Genomic DNA, 24,518 nt, shown 5'->3' with positions numbered 1-24,518 from the left:
CCTCCTCCTCCTCCCTTCACCACCACCGCCTTTTCTATTTTTAGAACAACAAAAGAACAACAAATAACTCTGTATATAACAGTATTTTATTTCCATTAATGTTCAGATTTTACATTACATAGCATTACAAAACGGAAAAAGGATAAGCAAACAGGTCAAAAAGGCCTATATTAATGCTTCTCCTAATATTGTACATTATACATGTAGATTGTAATGAAGTGTATAGAGCAGACATTAATGAGTGACACAACATGAAATAAAATAGAAAGCAAAATACCAAATGCATTTTATATTCTTAAATTGACACATAACTTACGTAAAGCGGTTTGTTTCAATGATGTAATTGTGAACTGATTTTATAATGTGTTCATTGTCTGAGGAAGATGAATCTTCATTGCCGTGGAGTATAGTATGTATGCTGAGCTGGTTAACAAAAAGGTATTTATCAATTCTAAACTTGGCATAGCGTGGACGAGATAGAAAAAAAGTGGAAAGCATCTTCACTATTTCTCGATTATTTCAGAGAAGAACTGCAAAATTGTTGATGTGGCCTAAAACAACATTCACTCACCCAAGAGATAGGGACTCATCTTCAGTTCCGTACACAGTTTCAAAGATGTAAAATAAATAAATCAATTGAACGACAATTTGTGGTCATGCATTATTTTACATTCTGCTTTTCTGTCATGCTGGCATGTTTGTTTGTTTGTTTGTTGTTTAACGCCGCTCTCAGCAATATTCCAGCTATATGACGGCGGTCTGTAAATAATGGAATCTGGACCAGACAATCAAGTGATTAATATCATGAGAATCGATCCACGCACTTAGGATCGATGACATGCATCAACCACGTCAGCGAGCCTGGCCACCCGATCCCGTTAGTCGCCTCTTACGACAAGCATAGTCGCCTTTTAGAGCAAAAAGGGGTTGCTGAAGACCTATTCTATCCCGGATCTTCACGGGTCTCATGCTTACATGTATTTGTAGGGAAGAAGAGGACATGAATGAGATAAGTGAAGAAACCGACCTCCGCCCTCTGAGCCACGAGGAACTGAAGCGAAACCGCATTATCAGTGGTTCATATTGGGAAAGGGAGGTCACTCTAATTTCAAACGGGAGCTATCTCCGTTGTTTTCGTATTTGCGAGAAATGGCGTCACCCACGCTGCACGTTTTTGGTCCAGCTATTAAATGCCCAGCTTATTAAAACGTAAGGTAATTAAATGTTTGAATGCATTATATATTTATGTTTCCATCAGTACATCTTCTAAGATTGGTTTAGTGGTGATAACCATTTTCCAAAATGTGGGCCCACATTTTCCCCGTCATCTATGGTGATGAAACAAGTGGGCCCACATTTGTATATCGCCTAGTGGGTAGACGTTCTTCCGTCATAGTGATTGCAAAAGGAGGGACCACATTAAAAAAATCGCTAGCTTCATTAGCTTTGCTTACTTATAACCATTTTCTAAAATGTGGGCCCACATTGTTCCCGTCTTATAGTGATCGAAACGGGTGGGCCCACATTTTTAAATCGCTGGGTTTCTTAAGGTTGACGAAGTCATTTAGGCTATTGGGCTCACGTTTGTCATTATGTGACATTTTATATTATTCATATTTTGTAATATTGATGGGAAATATCTTTATAAATCATTTCGTGTGACATTAATTCCATAAAAGGCACAAAAGTCTTTGAAGTTTGAATAACTGCGTCATAGCTGACCACACTAGTTTTACAAAAATAGCTACCAAGCAAGAAACATAAATCTACTTCAAATTAAAATTACAGAGGCAATACCACTCATTCTACCTTTTCCAGTATAACACATCAATCTAATCATAAGTATTGGTGGCGATATAAGCCTGAACATATGTCTACACTTGAATTGATCTCGGACATGATACAAGCCTCAGACGTTTCCGAGAACTTGTTCCATAAAAGGAATAACTCATGAATATTAATAACCCCACGACCTAGTTTGGCGATGTTCGTAGAAGTGAGTTCTGCTGTATTGCCATCTTATTTGTACATTTTAATCCAATTATAAGTCATAATACTTATTTTAAATAGACAAATTATGAGTTCGTTATGCGGGTTTGTTTACGTAGTATATATTCTCAACAACAAGTGCGTTTAGTTTCGAATGTGGGCCCACCTCGAACTTTCGATTAGGCAAACGGAGTTAGCTCCCTTCTCGAACCACGGATAATGCGGTTTCGCCGCACATGGTGATGAGGCGCATCAATAGGTCAACAGGAAACGCTCAATCAATCAACCCCAATCCGGTCAAGGACGCCAATACCCAGAGGTCCCCTCGGTTACCAAAGGTCGAGGTCATTCAGCCAAATTAAGTTGCTTGCATGACAGACCATTAGTGTGAATATTATATATATAAAACTTTTAATTCAACTATTTAATTTGATAACCGTTATAAGGTGGTATGTGATTATTTATTTTTTTCTAACAATTTACAGTTTTTTCAACTATTTGTTCGTAATTTTTATTTGTTTGCTATTATATGTAGGTACACCCAAATGTGCAATAAAAACTGATGGTTAGATTTGTTAAACAAAACATTTTATCTAAGAGTTTTATTGTTTAAAGGACCGCCTCCGTGGCCTAGTGGTAGAGCGGTGACATCCATCACAAACACATGCAAAGGCAAGTCAATTATTTCACCCGGGAACACATGGTACAAGTCAAAATAGGTACTTGCATCGGACCAAATGTTTGTCACTGATGGGTCAAATTTAGAAATGTCCGCCACTTATATACTGAAGCTTAGAGGCAATGGGAATGTCATCCATTACCTCCTACATGTGTCTTGGAAGAGACCCGAGGTGTTCTGTTACCTGATTCAGCGGGAAAGGTTGAGGTGAGGTGAAATGGGTATGACATGGCGTTCAAGATTATTGCACTTGTATAGCCACGTGCATTCACACACTCGCGTGCGTGCGTTGGGTATGTGTGGCTGGTTGTACTCGTCCGGACTGATGCCGATTTACAGTGCTTGCCTACTGAGATACCATGCCGCAGTTTAACATGAATACCCTACTCAGACACAGTACACTGACGTCCTTGCCTTAGCCCCTTAATGCCGAGCGCCAGACAGGATAACAACAAGTACCATCGTTTAACATCTTTTGGTATGACGTGCTAGGAATTGGATCACCGATCTACGCTCTATCCGATTAACATCAGTTGAGATCCCACGGGGAAAAATGTTTCTACAATTTAGAGTATGTTTCCATATATGGAGAACCAAATAACAGAAGATCCGTCTTAGATATTGACACTGCATAGTTGTCGTGACCTTGCCTCTATCACACGCATATTTTAGACTTCAACGCGATCCAAATTAAACTGCCAACTCTGTGAAAGACACAGGTGTATAAAGTCTGCACAAATGTTTACTTTTTATAACGACACTCCTTCGCATCTTCACACTTTAAATGAGAAGTAACGCGCCCGCTTGTCGGTAGTATCAGCCAGACAGCCTTGTGGAACACTAGCTGTACTTCTCCTCCTCCAGGTATAGTTGCTGATGTTTCCATGCCGCTGTGTGGCGAATCTTAACTTTTCTTGTCAAAACCTCATCCTGGGCCCACTTGCACAAAGCGATCTTAGCGTTAAGACTATTGTAAGCCTATGCTAAAGTATGGGAGTTACGATCATCTTAGCGCTAAAATCGCTTTATGCAAGTGGGCCCAGCATAGGTTGCTGAGGACCTATTCTAACCCGGAATGCCCATGAGAAGACCAGTATAGGTTGATGGAGACCTATTTAACCCGTAATCCCCACGGGGAGACCAGGGCCAACTTGCACAAAGCGATCTTAGCGTTAAGACTATTGTAAGCCTATGTTAAAGTATGGGAGTTACGATCATCTTAGCGCTGTTCCGGCCCACTTGCCCAGTCTAAGCGCCAATATTGCTTTGTGCAACACCAACGCTTGCCTGTTACTGTACCTATCGTTAATGACAAACCTCTCCAGCAGGTGATCCTTTGTTTGTTTGTTTGTTTGTTTGTTTGTTTGTTTCTTGTTTAACGCCGCACTCTGCAATATTCCTTCTATATGACGGTGGTCTGTAAATGATCGTGTCTTGACCAGACAATCCAGTGACTGACATCATGAGCATCGATCCACACAATTGGGATCGATGACATGCATCAACCAAGTCAGCGAGCCTGACCACCCGATCCCGTTAGTCGCCTCTTACGACAAGCATAGTCGCCTTTTACGGTAAGCATGGGTTGCTGAAGACCTATTCTACCCATGATCTTCACGGGTCAGTTGGTAAGGTAGGATAGTGTCATCTAACAAATCTCTAAATATCTCTCTCACATCATCATATAAAGGGCAGTATCTACTGTCCAGACCTGTTACCTTCTGTATCTACTGGGCGCTGTCAAACTCCCCAACACCAGGTGCTATGTCCAGACCTGTTACCTTCTGTATCTACTAGGCGCTATCAAACTCCCCAACACCAGGTGCGCTGTCCAGACCTGTTACCTTTTGTATCTACCAGGCACTATCAAACTCCCCCAACACCAGGTGCGCTGCCCAGACCTGTTACCTTCTGTATCTACCAGGCGCTATCAAACTCCCCCAACACCAGGTGCGCTGTCCAGACCTGTTACCTTCTGTATCTACTAGGCTCTATCTAACTGCCCCAACACCAGGTGTACTGGGTGCTATGAATCTTTTCCATTTACTATAAATAATGTTCAAACTAAAACTCCATTTTATTAATTTTCAGAATCATGATAGCTTTCCTTGTTCTAATCGGATCTGTAGCAGTTTATGGGTGAGTGGTAGAAGCTATAGAATATCAGATCAGATGCAGTTTATTTGCGTGTGGTATAAGCTATATATCATATGAGATGCAGTTTATAGGTGATTGGTATAAGCTAGTATATTAGATCAGATGCCGCTTGTAGGTGCGTGGTATATGCTGGATTATCTGGTCAGATGCAGTTTATGGGTGGTATAAACTGGTATATCAGATCAGGTGCAGTTTATGGGTACATTGTCTGAACTAGTATGTCAGATAAGATGCAGTTTATGGGTAAATGGTATAAACTAGTATATCAGATCAGGTGCAGTTTATGGGTAAGTGGTATAAATAGAGAATCTCACCCGAGTGTCTTTTGATATCAAATATCTCAACACGAGCTGATAAAAGTGGAAAAATTCCGAGGCTTGCCGAGGATATTTGCCACTTTTATCAACGAATGTTGATATATTTGATATCAAAAGACACGAGGTTGAGATTTTATTTATCATCCAACATCATTCTTTCAACTTTTTCAATTTGTAGACAGTAATTAGCAGTGTTTTCGGTATAAAAAGTACTGCAAACAGCTTCAGTAGCAGAGCCATTAGTGATGTCATTTGATTGTGACGTCATGGTAACCAGTGATGTCACAATGGTCTGCAAAGCATTGTGATGTAATTTCATTGCAGCGATATCTACAGTGTAGATATCACTTGATCTCATCCAAGCGATATCTCCTGTGGCAGCCAGTTTTGGATGATAAACTAGTATATCAGATCAGGTGCAGTTTATGGGTAAGTGGTATAAATTAGTATATCAGATCAGGTGTAGTTTATGGATACATTGTCTAAATTATTTATCAGATCAGGTGCAGTTTATGGGTACATTATCTTAATTATTTATCAGATCAGGTGCAGTTTATGGGTGGGTGGTATAAACTAGTATATCAGATCAGATGCAGTTTATGGGTACATTGTCTAAATCATTTATCAGATCAGGTGCAGTTTATGGATGGGTGGTATAAACTAGTATATCAGATCAGATGCAGTTTATGGGTACATTGTCTTAATTATTTATCAGATCAGGTGCAGTTTATGGGTACATTGTCTTAATTATTTATCAGATCAGGTGCAGTTTATGGGTACATTGTCTTAATTATTTATCAGATCAGGTGCAGTTTATGGGTACATTGTCTTAATTATTTATCAGATCAGGTGCAGTTTATGGGTACATTGTCTAAATTATTTATCCGATCAGGTGCAGTTTATTGATACATTGTCTAAATTATTTATCAGATCAGGTGCAGTTTATGGGTACATTGTCTTAATTATTTATCAGATCAGGTGCAGTTTATAGATACACTGTCTAAATTATTTATCAGATCAGGTGCAGTTTATGGGTACATTGTCTAAATTATTTATCAGATCAGGTGCAGTTTATGGGTACATTGTCTAAATTATTTATCAGATCAGGTGCAGTTTATGGGTACATTGTCTTAATATTTTATCAGAACAGGTGCAGTTTATGGGTACGTTGTCTAAATTATTTATCAGATCAGGTGCCGTTGATGGGTGGGTGGTATAAACTAGTATATCAGATCAGATGCAGTTTATGGGTACATTGTCTAAATTATTTATCAGATCCGGTGCAGTTTACGGTAGGGTGGTATAAACTAGTATATCAGATCAGGTGCAGTTTATGGGTACATTGTCTAAATTATTTATCAGATCAGGTTCAGTTGATGGGTGGATGGTATAAACTAGTATCTCAGATCAGATGCAGTTTATGGGTACATTGTCTTAATTATTTATCAGATCAGGTGCAGTTTATGGGTGCATTGTCTTAATTATTTATCAGATCAGGTGCAGTTTATGGTTACATTGTCTTAATTATTTATCAGATCAGGTGCAGTTTATGGATGGGTGGTATAAACTAGTATATCAGATCAGATGCAGTTGGTTGTCCGCACCATTACCCGTTCGTGGGAAACGTCTTGGGCACGTTTGCATTCACATTTCCTCCAGCCCACTTTAGAACTGGAATAATTTTGAAAGAAGCCCCAACTCATCGGGGGCTTCTCTGCCTGCAGACAGCACCATGGCCAAGCCCACAACCACTCCTGCATCCACAACAACCATCACCAGCTGCTGTCGAGCCAGGTGGTCAGCAACGTCATCGCCGACATTGACAAAGATGGCGACGGCATTGTGGAGCCAACCGAGGTCAAGGCGGAGTTCGTCGCCAGATATGACGTTGACAGTAGGATAATCATTATGATAAGAATCGGTGCCCTGTAACCTATGCTTGTTGCAAGACTCGACTGAAGTGTTGGTTGATTTGTTGTTTTACGCCTCACTCGGCAATATTCCTGCTATATGACGGCGGTCTGTAAATAATCGAGTCTGGACCAGACAATCCAGTGATTGATATCATGAGCATCGATCCACACAATTGGGATGACCTGCATCAACCAAGTAAGCAAGTCGGACAACCCGATCCCGATAGTCGCCTCTTACCGATTGAAGTTCATCGCGTGGTTAAGCTCGGTGCCATGGCCAATTTCGCGTCGTTGCTCTGCTTTCTGTCATTGGTTTGACTGAATATGGAATCCTTAAAGGGACGTAATCGCCCTTTGGTAATATATAAAATATCATTCAAAGCGCAACAATGTAACAAATGGCCAAAATGTCGCGTTGTCGCATTGTTGCATTGTTGCGCTTTGGTTAATTCTGACACTTTCTGCTTGTTTCCCTGAGGGCGACAATGCGGATCCCTTCTTGGATTCTATACCTAACCCTCGATTATTTTCAGGCCATTTTGATACAGTTGGCATATTGGTAACAAATATAGTTTCCATCAGCCATGTCTTACCTAAATCGTCATCAATCAGTCAATTTGACATCCTATTTCCTAGCAGGGGCAGTACCGTAAACCCTCAAATAACGGCAAGGGACCCAGACAGTATTTTGCCAATGTTGATCGCATCTCAAGAAGGGACTGGCCATTTGATAGTCTGGATATTTAGAGAATAATCAACGAGCTACGAGAAACAGATAATTCCGAATCTTGAATAGATTATAGAAAAAAAGATTAAGAATAAAGACTCCTTCCCCCATGTGTAGTGTATACAGTATAGTTTTGCTGACGTCATAATAGTTCACGTCAAAACAATACTTTTTTACACATAGAGCAAACTTTATTACTTTTCAAAGAGGCCGAATTTAAGACTAACCTCATGTTATATTAGAGCTGGGTTTAAAATCAAATCTGTAATGACCAGTTATGTAAAGTGAAAATCCTCGAACAGGTATTATTGTCGGGCTCTTCCACCTAATTGCCTGCACCCTCACGTTAAGAGGCATATTTTACTTTCGAGATATAATAATACACCACTAAAATGGGAAGTTTATTATCTGAATAGGTCATATTTCATTGTTTGGTTACCCATAATCTCATAGAACAATAAGTGGAATTTTTAAATTTACGTTTTCATAATAATTTGCTTCAATTTAATCACGTGACTCCAATAGCGACCGTTTTGTTTGACTTTAGTTTATTGCTAAATGACGTTTGCTGACTAACAGGTGGTTATGAAACCTATCAAGGATTGCTCATTGCGCATCTTCCCGAGGCTTTCAAAGTCCAGTTAAAACCCTTGCCGAACTAGGCTGGAATTCCTGGGCTCGATCGTAGCGTCACCAGTGGCTGTTACGAGTTAAGTCCCTTCTATACCTCTCCTATGGACCAATCAGATTCCACCTCTCGTATCACTTGCATTTGCTTCAAACAAAATTGCGGCGCCCAGTCAAGACGATCTGATCGACAATCAAGATCTATATTGTGATAAAACGAGTCTTACATCGCGAAGTGCATCAAATCACGTCAGCGGCTTGATTATAAACTTGAACAGATTTGGAAAATATCTGTTGACAACGAGTTGGCGGTGCACATACTGTGCAAATCCTGCAATCGACCAAAATCTGCATGATAGTTTACGAACCGGATTTCGATTTCGCTGCGCGATTTTGATTGGACTATGCATAGACTCGTTAGTCCAGCCAAAATATAACTCCACACCTGCAGCCCAGTTCGGCAAGGGTGGAAACTGGACTTTTATAGTCAGTTAATTGTCTTGCCTCGTGAGATGCTCATTCCGTTACCCAGAGACAGACATAATTCCTAGAGCACCAACGCCCGCCTCGGACAGTTTCAGACTGCTTTGGCACGGGCACAGTGGTGTATGTATGTCTGGGAGATGCCTGCGGCATGATATATGACTGACATCATCTTGCCATATTTCTTCCCACGTAACATTATTCAAATATTTGGCAAGTTTAAAGAAACTCCTTAACCGAAAATTGACGTGGATGCGCCATCTTGCTTGACAGTAATGAAAGAACGGTGTTACCAAGGATACGTTCAGATCACGGGGGTGGAACTTGAACAGCGCCATGATGTCAGTCCATTATGACGTAATTCAAAAAGTGTACTTTATCGCAGGTACACTTCACTGAAGGATGCCTATTGCTCAAATGACGTGATGTAATCAATGTGGGTCGCGATGAGTAAGTGAGTGAGTGAGTATTGTTTTACGCCGCTTTTAGCAATATTCCAGCAATATCACGGCGGGGGACACCAGAAATGGGCTTCACACATTGTACCCATGTCGGGAATCGAACCCGGGTCTTCGGCGTGACGAGCGAACGCTTTAACCACTAGGCTACCCGACCGCCCAGTGTCGCGATGAGCAATGGATGACGTTATATCGGCTTTTACTCAACAGTAAAGCGTTGTGACGTATTATGGCTTCAAATGAACACCCAACATTGAGAATCGCTGAATGCACATGTGCAATTATCGGAAGGCGTTTACACACGATCCTTCGACCCGTATGGGTAATATAATATAATTTTACACAAAACAAACATGTTTGCTGGAAATGCTTGATAGTATGTTGTAAAAGGACATCGTGTGCCTTGAAGCAATATTCTGTCTCTGACAAGAATTCAAGTGTATGATATATGTACATGTATAATGATAAATACCCTGGCCCCTATTCGACACCTTAGCTTCCTTGCTCACCAACTCTCTCTCATTCTCTCTCCCTCCCTTCTCTCACTCTGTATCTCTCTCTCTCTCTCTCTCTCTCTCTCTCTCTCTCTCTCTCTCCCTCCCTCTCTCCCTCCCTCTCTCTCTATCTCTATCTCTCTCTCTCTCTCTCTCTCTCTATCTCTCTCTCTCTCTCCTTCTCTCTCTTACACTAACTTAGCACAGAACGCATCAAGAGTGAAAAATATTGGTGCAGAAAATATTTGAAAGATAATAATGCCTTAGGTTTTACGAAAATATTATGTTGTTTCAGAAAACGGCAATATCACAGAGGATGAGTTTGTAAAACAATGGCATCAGCACTACCACGACGATCGCGACTTTGTCGGCTACCTCTTCGACAATTTCGACGTGAACGACGACATGAGTCTAACCGACAGTGACCTCGTCGCTTGGTCAAAAAATCTCGATACTGACGGTGGGTGCTCTTTCATGTCCCTTTCAGGTTACAGGAAGGGGGCGAGGAAGGGGGGGGTGTGGGGGGGGGGGGGGGGGGGGGGGGGGGCAATACCTCTCTGCGTGTAGATCTGCGAACACACCCATAACACGTCACATTACATTAATCTTGAGGTACTAAACGCCCAATCAAAGTGAAGGATTTGTAGGTTCTTGATCGATCAAGGCAGGGCGGGACAACTTAGGAATGGCCAGGAGTCAGAACTTGACCACACAGAAGGAAGCAAGCTACAAAAACATGTTTTATATCACTGGAAAGCTCTCGAGGAGACGAATCCAAATAATGTGTGTCCCAGTGTGTTCACATGTTCATAAGCTCAAAAATTGGCTCAGAAAATGCATTACTGCAGAAATTTCTGGCAGTATTTTTTTTTTCTACAGAAATTTCTGGCCGAATTTTTTTTTTTCTACAGAAATTTCTGGCCGAATTTTTTTCTGCAGTAATATTTAGCAGAATTATTTTAATTCAGGAGAAATAAGATTCAATCATTGGATAGTTTAACCTGGAGTTGCTTCAAATGACCTTTTTCCTCAAAACAAACATTTTTAGTTCACATGATTACAAGCAATAAAATAAAACTAATTTCGTGAGATATTTCAAAAAAATATTTATTCACATGCTATATTACAAGACAATTTCTTGGGAGACTTTGCACTTTTCATTCTCATGAATGAGTCGTATTTTCTTGGGTGAGGTGATTTTTTCAGAGATGGGTCCTGTCACAAAAGAAAATAGATGTATAGATGAGTGGATCCATATTGTCTAATATAATGGATAATGGCAGCCTATACGCAGCTAGAGTTTAACTTTACAATAGAGTCTGCGGAATAAAATGTATTATGAATGTAAATAGTGTGCTTTACTTACGTTTTCTTCTCAACATATTTGAAATGAATTCTTTTTTTCGTCTGGTCATTGAAAGCTATGTGCACATATTCTGAAAAGATATGAAAAAAACATTAAAATGCTTTTCATTTCAGTAATTAACACATTCCACAAACTTTAGGCACATGAACAAAGTAAGATAAGTGAGGTGAGTTGAAATTGGGTTGAATGTCGCGTCCAAGATAATTGCACTTATATAGCATGTGCGTGCGTGCGTGTGAGTGTGTGTGTGTGCGTGCGTGCTTGTGCTAGTCGTCTGCATCTCCCGTTTTGTATAGGTCACTCCATAAGTTGTCAGTGACTGCATACTTGTGTAGGGGGCACTCAATGTTCACACTGTCATGAAGCTGAAATTATATAAGGATGAGTATACTGCGAAAATTACATTGGATTAATTGGTTAAAAGAGACTTATGTATCATGTTTGGGAGAGGCATTCAGATAAGCAAAATTTGCTTGTTTGCCAATCCCTCCACTTTATGGAAATAAATATGTTTATATCAAGAGACTTCTAAACCATAACCGAACTCAAAACTAACCCCATGTGTCGTAAATGGGTGCTCTAAGGTAAAAGGATGGTAAACACGTGTTTCATTGGCAAGGGGTACTCAACCCTTATGATCGGAAAGGGGGTCCAAGGACAAAGGAGAGACCAGACCTACTACCCAGAGGGGCCAGCCTGGTACAAGACTTAGCGTAAAGCTAGCCTAGTCTATGTCATCAGCAGCTGGTCACTGCGGCGGAATGTGGTTTTGGCGTTGCTGTTCAAGTTCGAATTTCCGATAGGCCTGTCTCCACTAAAAAAAAATAGATAAATTTTCGGACAGCATAATCTGATGTCAGATCTTAAAAAAGTCCCGAACGACTGTGAAACCATGGTAAGAAGTATTATTATTATTGAGGTGAGGTGAAATTGGGTTTAACGTCGCGTCCAAGATTATTGCACTTATATAGCGACGTGCGTGCACGTGTATTTGTGTGTGTGGCTGCTTGTACTAGTCCGGACTGATGCCGATTTATAGTGCTAGCTCACTGAGATACCATGCCGCAGTTTAACATGAATACCCCACTCAGACACAGTATACTGACTCCGAGCCGACCAGTCCTTGTTTCAGCCCCTTAATGCCGAGCGCCAGACAGGGTAACAACAAGTACAATCTTTTAACGTCTTTTTGTATGACGCGGCCCGGGATCGAACCCTGGACCTTCCGCTCTCCGGGCGGACGCTCTACCACAAGACCACGGAGGCGGTCTATTATTATTGAAGCAACCTTCCCAAATGTGTGTGCTGCATAAGCCGGAGTGGTTCCCCTTGAATTTCCAAAATATGAATCGACAAACGAAACGAAACATATCCAGTTGGGGGTTATTCTTTTTTAGTTTGGTGGGAAAATGATATGAAACACTGGGGTCTGACTGACTGATATAGGAGATTTAACGTGCGCTTTCCGACTGTAGCGTATTTCGCACACGGGCCTGGCCGGACCATTTATTGTATTCCGAAAAGGGTGAAAGTGATGTGTGCAACCCAAGAGGGGGGTTTTAGGGGTTGCTTATATTGAAGTTTTGGAATTTTTAAATTTGGAATAAATGCCGAGGTGGGTGGAGGAGGGAACTAAGGGAGCCGGGTGAGGTGGATGTTTGTATGTTTATTGGATTTTGGATTGGTAGAATAATTAGTTTTTAGATGCGCTTAATTAGGTCTGTTTTGATTAGGAATACGCCTAGGGCCTTGAAGTTTTCTGGTATATTTTGAGGGTTTAGTATTTAATCTAGAGTAGGAACCTTATTTAGATTGAGGGTGGTTTGTAGTGTGGTTCTGTGTGTTTGGTAGTGGGTGCAGTGGATGAGTGCGTGTTCTGTGGTTTCGGGTTGTTTGCAGTGGGGGCAGTTGCCTGTGATGTGTCTTTTAAGGTTTTTTAGGTGGTTATTTAGGTTCGTGTGTCCTATTTGGAGTTTTGTAATAAATCTGTCAATTTTTTTAGAGAGGTGTAGGATTTTAGGTTTTGGCTAGTGGTTTTCTGAGCACTTTTTTGATTTGGCTATTTGAGTTTTGATATTGATTATGCCATTTTATGGTTATTTTTTGTTTGTTTACACTTTAAATTCCCCCCCCCCCCCCCTAAAGTAGCACGCTAAAGGTTTTCAATATATTCGATAACATACTACTTAGATGCGAACTGTTTAATTGACAGCTGTTAATTGGTAACGGTCAAGCCTCAGTGAATTTGCATTGGGAGTGTGTGTGTGAGGGGGCGTCTGAAATAAAGGTGGATTCAGTCGGAATAAAGATAAGATAATGATCTCATAAATTTTATTGAAGGCTTTGAAAGTTTAGGATCGGCGAGACCGTAACACAGAGTAATTAACAAAACGATCACGTGATCGTGGCGCTGATAGACAAAACCCACCGACCACGTGCGCGAGACAATGTATCACCGTATGAAGTGACAATACCCGGGGATATTTAATTGCCAAGTTGGCAGGAAGTCTTGCGGCACGGCACGTACAATATGCGTCGTTTGGGTATTCTATATTGTCTCAGCACCAGCTTTGATGGGGCAATAAGAAAAGATGATATATATGTTTATTTTAGGAAAACATTAATACAACAATTTGTTATATTAATATACATAGGGTCTATAAAGTTATTTTTATCTAAATATTTCTAACGTTATAAATAATAGAAAACTGGCATGTAAATCATCAAAATACTGCATGGATTGGTATTTTGTAATTTTCCGTGTTTTCACTTTCACTGATCACCACAGGCAAATTCATGGTCACATAGCTACACTACAAGTGTCGCCATACAGCTACAATAAGTTGCCTAATGTACATGTAGACAGTATACAAGTCGCAATAACACCATAGGGGATGGAGATATCTCCTTTTCAGATTAGATTGTTTGCGTATTTTTTTATCAAAAGTGGTAGAAATAAATACACTAAAATTAGACTCTTACAAATCGCGTTTCGCATGGCAGCAGAGCCACACATTCACTGTTTGGAGTACAGGTTGTTATTTGGTTGTTGTTATATGAAATAACCGTGTTACCAAAATTCCACGTTCTAGGATCGGCGTTTCCAGAAATAAAACAACAAATATTTTGACGTCTTACCTGTATCGTAACTGCAAGACGGTAACCAGACGCTGTAACTCTGCTGACTGCACGTGGTTCGGGATCTTTGCTGTGGCTGAAATAAAGAGTGCTATGTTTTACAGAAAGAGACCACGTTGCTTGTGCCATTGTTCAAAGACATTGTGCGTAGGTACGATTCTGAATATACACGAATATATACAAGTCACATGACAAAGAAGGTATTTACATGAAAGATATTTCAAATCTCGATGTTAGAGACCTTGAGAAATGTAGATTTAACTGAATCCAATCCGATTTAGTGTTACTATCATTCATTACAAATGGATAATACGATATTGCATTATAGAGAGGGTAATTATAGCTACCTGAAGGAGCAACCATATGTCCACTCTTTGATGTTGCCGCCAAACCGGACGCGTTATTGTAACTCGCAAGAACACTGTGTACACAGCTTCTTTCTAAATTTGGAGTAGCGTAAGTGTGGTGAAAGAACAATATGAATGTAAGTCAGGCATGAAGTTGCACGGAGGAACCAACGTGAGACTTTATAATCACATGGTTGTTCATATATGTTGTTTAATGCGTGATAGGTATTACCGCTTAAAAGGTGGTTTTGTATTTATAATAAAAACTGATCGTTTACATTTAACATAGAATATAAAAATAGTTTTGTCTGGGTAGCAACATAACTGTTGCATAGGGTATGTTGTTTAATGATAATACTATATGAAAATTCCTCGAGCCAGCTGACTTACACTATGGATAGTGTACAAGGCAACAGTTATAGAACATCACGTGATAAAGTTGATGGAAACGGCAAAATATTTATTTACAATATATGTGTTTCCAGGGGAAGAGCCTGTTACAAAGTCTGTGTCTAAAAAAAAGTAAACTCGCTCCTTGTCGGACAAAACTGAATGTAATTAAGTTAACTACCTATGTACAGTATCAGTGGAGTACTTGAATTAATATCAAATTGTAACCCGAGATGCTGGTGCCACACCTTATTACGTGACCACCCAGTGAGGCGTAAACACTCAGGGGCATGATATACACCCTTGTGTTTGATTTGATATACCAATCAGCCGTGGACGCCCGACCATAAAAATGGTATATATAGATTTAACCCTAATCAGGTATCGTTAAATATCGTTAAATCGTCGAGAACGTTCTGTCAGACGATCAAACGATAACAATTCAACAAGTCGGTAAATCACATCGAAAACCCAAGTTCTGGTCGCAGTGAGAAGCTCTGGATACCTTGAGGAGGGTTCACCAGCTCTGCTTCAACAACGTTGACATGGGTAAGGCATTTTATTCTATTTTTGTACACCAAACACTGTATATATCTTGAAGAACCTTTGCCTTCTGTTTGGATCATGGTTTCTTTATGAACATATTCACTGAACATGTTGCTACCCTATTACAGATCTTACCAACGTCATCAACAGTCAAGGCAGACATCTTTCTTCAAGAAATCTGCCCAAAAGGAAAAACACTGAAATTGGTAAGTAATGCTTATGTGCAATGTCGTTAACTATAGTTCATTTATTGCATCGGCACTATTAGGTAGAGTTGAGCTACGAACGCGAAAATAAACTGGTACGGCGAATGTAGGGGTGAGGTACTCCATCGGCTTCGTTGCGCTGGGTTTTTTTACCACCACCGACTGTGTTGCCAATTAAAATTTCGTTTCGGAATCAAAGCACGGTGCATGTTTGTTTTTTTTATCAAAATGTCAACATGATCTAGGAAAGGAAGAGCCAGGGTTCTGCGAACATACGCGGATTGTGTAGCCTTTATATATATATGGTTTCGCGTGGCATTATATTGGTGTTACGTACGTAGTATACCAGGTAAGTGTTGCCCTCGTTGCCCACAGGGCCATGACTTAATTAGGGTGCGAGTTGGTGGGTGGCTCGGTCTACTCGGTGGTGCTAACAGTAGGCGTAGGGCTAGGCAAGTTTACGAGACATACTCTCGCGTGGACCTAGTGATAGAACCCTTTCTTCGTTTTGAGAGGACATGTCGATATCGAATTTCGCGAATTTTCTTCTCGAATTTCTGGGCAACAATGCAGTTTACCGGGCGCAGCCCGAGCTCTACCATCCGCTCAATTACCGCGCTATAGTGCCACGCTGTCTCGTTATACCGTTACCGTGCCTCACGCTCTGGTGACTCTCGCTTCACGATCCAACACCCGTTTTCGGTCTTAGGGAAACTTACACATCTTTACAATCAAACACCCGTTCTCGGTCTAAGGGAAACTTACACATCTTTACGATCAAACACCCGTTCTAGGTCTTAGGGAAACTTACACGTCTTTACGATCCAACACCCGTTTTTCGGTCATTAGGGTTAGCTGGCTTTGGGCAAGGGTTAGCCATAAATTCTTACTTTTTCAAGCGTTAATTCAGTTAATCCCATTGGTTGTTGACATAAACAATTGCGGGTGTGGTTTCAAGAAAAGATGAATGGGAGAGCGGGCCGTGACGTCACACGCATGCGCAATTCATTGTTTACTCAATTACACATGCATGTCAATGGTGATTCTAATGACCTGTTAAACGAGCACTGATTACTTGTGATAGGCCTGTGGTCCAGTGGTAGAGCGTCGGCTAATTAACGCATTAATTAGCAGAGCCGGTGAGTCGGGGAAGCGCGTTCGAGCCTCAACAGCGCTAATTGGATCTGAAAAAGTGCGCACTTATCCCGATTTAATGGGTCATTATTGTGTAATTGGTATCCAAGCACAACATGTCTTTTTGTGATATTTCCTTTCCAGTTTCCAGTGAATTCTATGCTTGTCTTAAGAGGCGACTAACACTATTGCGTGGTCAGGCTCGCTGACCTGCATTGATGCTCATGATATGAATCTCTGAAATGTCTGGTCCAGATTCGATTAATTACAGACCGCTGTCTTATAGGTGGAATATTGCTGAATGCGGCAGTAAACAACAAACCAAACCAAAACATATATTACTGTCTACATATCCTATTGGTAGGGAGTTATGTAGATGTTTATTTAGAAACCAGTGGAGCTTAGTATCCACAGTGCACATATATGGGTTACGTTATTGTAGTTTGTCCAATATTATTAGTAAAGGATGTAATGGGATTTGTTTTGTAATGGGATCGTGCCATGTATGTCAAGACATTTGTTTGTACATTATATTTGTAACACACGTTTAGAAGGATAGAAATTTATCTTTGTCTTAGCTAAATGCTTGGTACGGGCCTGTTGAATAAATTCAATGTTTGTCTGGTAGGCTTGTCTAATTTTGGAGGAATTGTGGATTTTTGAGAATGGAAATTGGCAATTGTTATATTTGTATGACTATCCAATTACATTAAAGTTGCAATTTATGTATTGTTCAAATATTTATTTGACATTTCCAGGACCAGTCAAGCTGCAAGACTTTGTCGGCCAGTCAAAAGTGGACGCTGCAATCCAAGGTATCACTTTTAGTGCTATCATGAAGATAGTTATCAATGAAATTATTGGTATATGACTCCACATACAATATCATGTATAGCATATTTATTCCTTGAGGCTATACTATACAATTCAAAGTAAATGCTGAAGTCACATGTGGTTAATATTTTTATAATTTATGTAAATTGTTTTAAACCACATTAGAATTGTTTTGAAGCAAGTATTTCATGTCCAGTTGCTCATCCTAAGTATAAAAGAATCTGCACACAATGTTGAAACTATTTAAATGCACAAGATTGATTTTTCTCTCAATATTCAAATCAATATTCTGTAAAAATAAACAAGTTTTGTACAATTTGATTTGTTTTCATAGTGATAATACTGATGTAAATACTATTTTCAGGTGAAACTTTCTTTCTCATGGTGGGGCACACGCATGAAGATTTGGATCAACTGTTAAGTGTTTAGTGCAAGGGAACTTAGACAGAAGCCTGCAACAACCCGCGATGCCCTCCTTCAAGATTGGGGACATCCGGACACCCACCACCAAGCTATCAGACTTCAAGCCCTTCATGCCTGCCCCAAGGGAAGCGACAACCTTCCCAACTAAAGTTCAAGAGGCAATAGAGAAGAACAATGAAAAACTGCAAAAACAATCAAAGGTAATTTCAATAAATATTGCATTTCTTTTGAAATATGTATTGTGATGTGTAATATTAGGGTTAGTCAGCGTTACTTAGAGTATGTGTAATGTGGGCAGAGAAACAACCCAACTTCATGAGGTTACTATTTTTGCTTTTATTGTATAGATGCACTGTGATTTTAATTATGTTCTCATATTCTTTACATTTTTTTTCTTTACTTTCAGATCACTCTGACAAAGCACCGAAGACAAGCGTCAGTATCAGAACAATAAAGAAGGAGCAGCAAGTTTTGCTGAAATGAACATATTTTTTGTCTAAGCTATGTGGCTGAGATATTGCCGAGGATTGCATTGCAGGAGTTTTGTACTTTGTATGTTTTTGTTTCTTAGTAAAGCTGTGTATTTAGAATTGTATATATATATACATATATAAGATGAGATGTGCACAATGAAATTTATGAAACAATATATGCAGTTATATTGTAAAATCTTGGTTGTGTTCTATTTTTTTCCATGTCTGAAGTTAACCTACTTTCAGAGTACCGTATATCACATGTAGGTTGTTTCTTTGAATTCCAACTGGGGATTATATATTTGGTTGGCCCGATGGAATAATTATGAAATTTATTTTTTGAGAATCACATTCACCTTTAATGTTGTACACTTCAAAGTCGTCAAAAGGCCATTGAAGATGGTCACTGACATTCTCATAATAATTTAGATAATTATAGGGTAAGCTCAAGGTTCAATGATTTGCATCTAACTAGTATACAAAGGTATGAGGCCAACATGTTGTTCCATTGTTTAATTCGAGTGACGTCAACTTTTCTTGATAAATTTGGTAAATATAATTCCAAGATAAATATCTTCAATTGCTGAATTCAATTCAAACTATCCAATGATTGAATCTTATTTCTCCTGAATTAAAATAATTCTGCTAAATATTACTGCAGAAAAAAATTCGGCCAGAAATTTCTGTAGAAAAAAAAATTCGGCCAGAAATTTCTGTAGAAAAAAAAAATACTGCCAGAAATTTCTGCAGAAAAAAAAAATTCGGCCAGAAATTTCTGCAGTAATGCATTTTCTGAGCCAATTTTTGAGCTTATGAACATGTGAACACACTGGGACACACATTATTTGGATTCGACTCCTCGAGAGCTTTCCAATGATATAAAACATGTTTTTGTAGCTTGCTTCCTTCTGTGTGGTCAAGTTCGGACTCCTGGCCATTCCTAAGTTGTCCCGCCCTGCCTTGATCCTAAAGCAATTCGGCTTCGTGTCTTTACCACCTACGGGCGTAATTCGGAAATTTCGGTTTATTCAAATGAAAACACAGGACACAAATAGTCCTTCATTGTTTCTCACTTTGTCGCCAGTTTCAGAAAATGTGAAAACTTTGGCCTTGACAGTCTCTTAAACAGAAAGATGGATGGAATGGCTGAACATATTAGTTGTCTCCCCTCTCTGTAACCCTTGACAACGGTTTATGTATTGCAGGAAATGGGGAAATCTCGATCGCAGAGTTCCAGCACTACATGATGAACGTAAGTCACGTAACAATACATTTTTGAGTGATACCCTGATACCTATCTGCCAACAATTTTACCTTCTCCTGAAGAGTTAGGCACCGTCAGTATGACCCATGCTAAAACAAAATGGCAGCCGAGATGGGCATCTTCCTTAAAAGGACGTATTTTCTATGGCATCGATCCTTTATCACTAAATTAAACATAACTAAATTTAGAAATAATCGGACAGAGGAGTTTCTCTTAACCAGACTTCGTCTTGGGCATTGTGGTCTTGGTGCTTATCTAAATGCTATTAATAAAGACATTTCTGCACATTGTACAGTGTGTAATCAACTTGATAATGTAGCTCAATTTTTATTGCATTTCCAAAAGCATGTTTATCATCGTAGGGTAATGGTGGAGTCTCTAACAGTTCTCAATATTGACTTCTCATTTTCTGGTATTTTATGTTCTAGGAATAGTGTTCACCAATTCAGAATGTCATTCTCGCTTATATTAAAGCGTGTGGCAGTTTTGATACTTTATAAAAGATCTAGGTACTTAGCAAACCTTTATTATGGGCAAGGTGTAAATGGGCCTAGTTGCCCGAACACCTATAAAACATTTAAGTTTAAGTTTATTTGAAGCAGATAAGTCAACTCTGCGTGTAACTAGGTTTAATGTAATAACAAATCCAAAATAAATATCAAAAGGCAAGCATAAACATCGACAATTAAAACCTATGGTCGAAAATGACCTGAAAATAGAAATTCCATAATGGTGTGCAACAATCTGATAAATTACAACCAAGGAGGTCACACCTCAACCAACAGGTAGTCATTTTGGTCACTTTGGTAACTTTGGTAACTTTGGTAACCAAAACGTCATTTACTTACGAATGACAACTGAAATTCCGTCACCAAGTTGGTTGGTTGGTTTGTTCTTTCACGCCGCACTTAGCAAAAATAAATACATTGAACGACAATATGTGGTCATGCATTACTTTTCATTCTGCTTTTCTGTCATGCTGGCATGTTTGTTTGTTTGTTTGTTTGTTGTTTAACGCCGCTCTCAGCAATATTCCAGCTATATGACGGCGGTCTGTAAATAATGGAATCTGGACCAGACAATCCCGTGATTAATATCCTAAGCATCGATCCACGCCCTTGGGATCGATGACATGTATCAACCACGTCAGCGAGCCTGACCACCCGATCCCGTTAGTTGTCCCTAACGACAAGCATAGTCATCTTTTACGGCAAGCATGGGTTGCTGAAGACCTATTCTACCCCGGGTCTTCACGGGTCAAGGATATATCTCGTATACATCTCTGACAAAATGGCGAAGGTGTCCGGTAAATGGATTCTTTTCAGTACATTGGATCCAAATACATCGTTCATGATTACTTCACAACAGATTGAATAACAAAGTAAAAAGGTTTTCATTGAGGAATATGTTTTATTAAAACGTATTTAAGAAATATACGACGTGTTTATCGTACAATAAAACACTGCAGGGAGAGCCCCGAGTGGTTTATACTCTCTACAGTGTTTTATTGTACGAAAACAACGTCTACAAGGCTTTTATTTCATAAATGAGACATCAACATTATGTTCCTCCTCTTTAAGGATGTTAATTAAATGTGCAAGCTTTAAACATATTAAAAAATGATGATTCCCTGAATAGAATCCGATCTCGGCAAAGTCCATTTTACGACATATTCACACAATCGTCATGTCGATTGTCTGTACCTTTTCTCCATATACCTATTGTCACATCTCTCCTGCTTTTGGATGCGATCGTTCGGCCACTGCGTTTATCTGCGTATTCCAGCTACATCAAAGGGGAACAACTTACTTCCGTCTACAAAATAACGTCGTCCAATATTTGACGTCATCAAGCGCATATTCGAATCTCCAAAAATGACGTCATGATAACATTGTTATACCTCTATTATCCATTGATAATTCCGTACCACGTGACGAAACAATACATTTCAACGTATAACCTCAAAATCATGTGACTGACACTGACCTCGAATATTGACTTGTCACATGATCAGTATTGACCTGTCACGTGATGAATATTGACAGCTTTGCTAGAAAACAAGACGGCGTCTGCTACTAACATTTCACGCTTCGCAGCTGGGTTAAAGTAACCACAGACGTACAGAGAGATACACTTCTTTGCTGTAATAAAACAGAGTATGGTTTAAAGACTACATAATCTTTAAAGGGAGTTAAGGTATAACAAAAAAAGGTTACTCCCGACGAGGTCAATAAGCGAAAACAAGGACCCTCAAGGGTCGCATATTGACCTCGGCAAGAGTAATTATTTGTTTAATGTTTTATCGGGAAATAAACCAAGTTTCGGTCTTCATTGTTCTTTGCGATTCATCGCCTAGCTATCTTATATTGTGCGATAAACAACTCCCACTCGTCGTTTATTTCTTAAGCAAAGAATGGCCCTGGAAGACCTCTGTTGCCCAAAGAATTAAGGGAACGGTTATTTATTATGGGGATGTGTATCGTGTTTGTGTGTGTTTTGCTGCTGTCTCTTTTTTATGTAAAAATATATCACTACAACGCACATCCTATAGTAGCATATTCTACTGACTTCCCCATTCGGTGTCACATCCCTCCCCTCCCCTCCCCTCCCCGCACAAACACACTACCACCCCCACCCCCATCCCCATCCCCATCCCCATCCCCATCCCCACCCCCAACCCCAACCCCACCCTCTTCCCAAATGTAATATTTGTTCATGACCCCGTCCTATGATTAATGGCCAGTACCTAAATAATGTTCAAATTTCTACCACATTATTTGAAAAAAAGGTATTATTTTTTCATGCCGACCCCCCACTTTCTCCGTGTAACTTTTCCATGAACCCCAGTAGCCCCCCGCTTCCTCCCTTCCCCCACCCTAGATATGTCCGGGAGAGGCGTGAACCACTCACTATGTCACTAAGAGACGTGTTAACTCTTCGTATGTTTCAGCTCTACACAAACTGTGTTACAGCTCACGGCAACTGATGTCCGCTGTGAAATAAAACATCGTGATCGACATTCCAAATGTGTTTTGTTTGTCAGAGTGGGTAGGAGGGGTCCCACTGTGTTAGTAGACAATGAAGATGAGCTGATGACGAGCGAAGGTCCGCTGTTGTGAGGGCCCAATATTTGGACCACTGGATCTGCGTAGATAGGATATGAGAAAACATTTACATACCACAATGAAAACCACGAAATGTGTTTTTTATGAATCAGAATTAGACTTTGTTCTTTACAATACTTCCATGTTTTGGATTTATGACAACACAGTCTACAAAGTGTAGAGGTTTTCAGGATGCGTTCATTCACACACTAACTCATACACAGACTCACTCACACACACACACACACTAGACGCTCACACACACTCACATTATCAATAACAAACACACTCACACAGATTCACTCACACACACACTCACACAAACTCATACTAAATTACGCATGTACTCGCACGCCGTACACACACACACACACACTCTACACTAACACACTCACACTCAGACACACTCACACACATGTCACATTCACACTCACACATACACTCACACAAACTCATACTAAATTACGCATGTACTCGCACGCCGTACACACACACACACACACTCTACATTAACACACTCACACTCAGACACACTCACACACACGTCACATTCACACTACACACACACTAACATACACACACTCACACACGCCGTACACACACACTCTACACTAACACACTAACATACACACACACGTCACATACACACTCAATCACACATACACACACACGTCGTACACACACACACACACTAACATACACACACTCACACATTAACAATAACACATACTCTCACACACATAAACTAGTACACACACGCTAACACACACACATTAACTAACAAACACAATCACTCACACATAAACACGCACACACTCACACACACACTCACGCGCATACACACTCACACATACACACACATTAACTAACAAACACACATACACACACTCACACATACACGCGTGCGCACGCACGCACACACACTCACACACACACTCAAACACACACACACTCACACACACTCAAACACACACACACACACACACACACACACTCACACACTCACACACTCACACACTCACACACACCCTCACACGCTCATGGTTTCTACATAGAACACTCCAGGAGGGGATGCGATAGTTAGACCCGGCAGTACAGACTGCGATCACGTTCTAAGTGAAGCTTTTATGACCCATTACACAGTTATCATGGTCACGGCCTATTGCACATACATGGCTTTGGTTGAAGTAACTAGTAACACACAGAGATAGTTCCATGTGAGAAAGTGACACTCCGTTAATTCCTGTTGCCTGGTCCAGGATCAAGTTTTGACCAAAGACTGCATGATGATTAGTTTCTGGTAACATGGGAATAGCCAGAGACGTACACACAGCTGAGTTTTGTTTATAACACTGATGACAGTTCAGGGTCCGTAAATATTGATTTTATATCATTTTGACGAATATTTAACATTAATATACTGAACCGCAAAAGAAACGTCACCCCAAG

At 40.1% G+C, this 24,518-nt stretch overlaps 1 protein-coding gene and 2 long non-coding RNA genes across 4 annotated transcripts; 2 read left to right on the top strand and 1 right to left on the bottom strand.

Moving 5' to 3' along the window:
* Positions 1 to 3,420: 3,420 nt before the first annotated feature.
* On the top strand, positions 3,421 to 22,984 carry LOC124135233. Its single transcript, XM_046500499.2, has 6 exons — positions 3,421 to 3,532; positions 4,760 to 4,807; positions 6,867 to 7,036; positions 10,140 to 10,304; positions 19,907 to 19,953; positions 22,916 to 22,984. Exons 2-6 carry the CDS (start codon positions 4,764 to 4,766, stop codon positions 22,949 to 22,951), a joined length of 462 nt encoding a protein of 153 aa, XP_046356455.2. The 5' UTR covers positions 3,421 to 3,532; positions 4,760 to 4,763; the 3' UTR covers positions 22,952 to 22,984.
* On the bottom strand, positions 10,687 to 14,720 carry LOC125380095. Its single transcript, XR_007221060.1, has 3 exons — positions 14,349 to 14,720; positions 11,211 to 11,280; positions 10,687 to 11,059 (listed from the first exon to the last, which is right to left on the bottom strand). It is a non-coding gene; the product is annotated as an uncharacterized LOC125380095 (long non-coding RNA).
* LOC124151346 lies at positions 15,546 to 18,687 on the top strand. 2 transcript variants are annotated; one of them, XR_007221059.1, is made up of 4 exons: positions 15,546 to 15,837; positions 17,730 to 17,786; positions 18,170 to 18,428; positions 18,635 to 18,687. It is a non-coding gene; the product is annotated as an uncharacterized LOC124151346 (long non-coding RNA). The 2 variants fall into 2 exon arrangements; XR_007221058.1 differs by lacking the exon at positions 15,546 to 15,837 and adding an exon at positions 16,086 to 16,186.
* Positions 22,985 to 24,518: the final 1,534 nt, after the last annotated feature.

Source organism: Haliotis rufescens, unplaced genomic scaffold (genome assembly GCF_023055435.1).
Source record: "Haliotis rufescens isolate VD_foot unplaced genomic scaffold, xgHalRufe1.0.p SCAF_15, whole genome shotgun sequence".
Taxonomy (NCBI): domain Eukaryota; kingdom Metazoa; phylum Mollusca; class Gastropoda; order Lepetellida; family Haliotidae; genus Haliotis; species Haliotis rufescens.
The sequence above is the reverse complement of the archived record's forward strand: the minus strand, read 5'-3'. Positions and strand labels throughout refer to the sequence as shown.

What these genes read in the sequence shown, in the direction of transcription:
- LOC124135233 (XM_046500499.2), top strand. Translation starts at nt 4,764, where the DNA reads ATGATAGCTTTCCTTGTTCTAATCGGATCTGTAGCAGTTTATGG. An exon ending in GGATCTGTAGCAGTTTATGG is followed by an intron (nt 4,808 to 6,866) that starts GTGAGTGGTAGA and finishes CTCTGCCTGCAG; the next exon opens with ACAGCACCATGGCCAAGCCC. An exon ending in CGCCAGATATGACGTTGACA is followed by an intron (nt 7,037 to 10,139) that starts GTAGGATAATCA and finishes ATGTTGTTTCAG; the next exon opens with AAAACGGCAATATCACAGAG.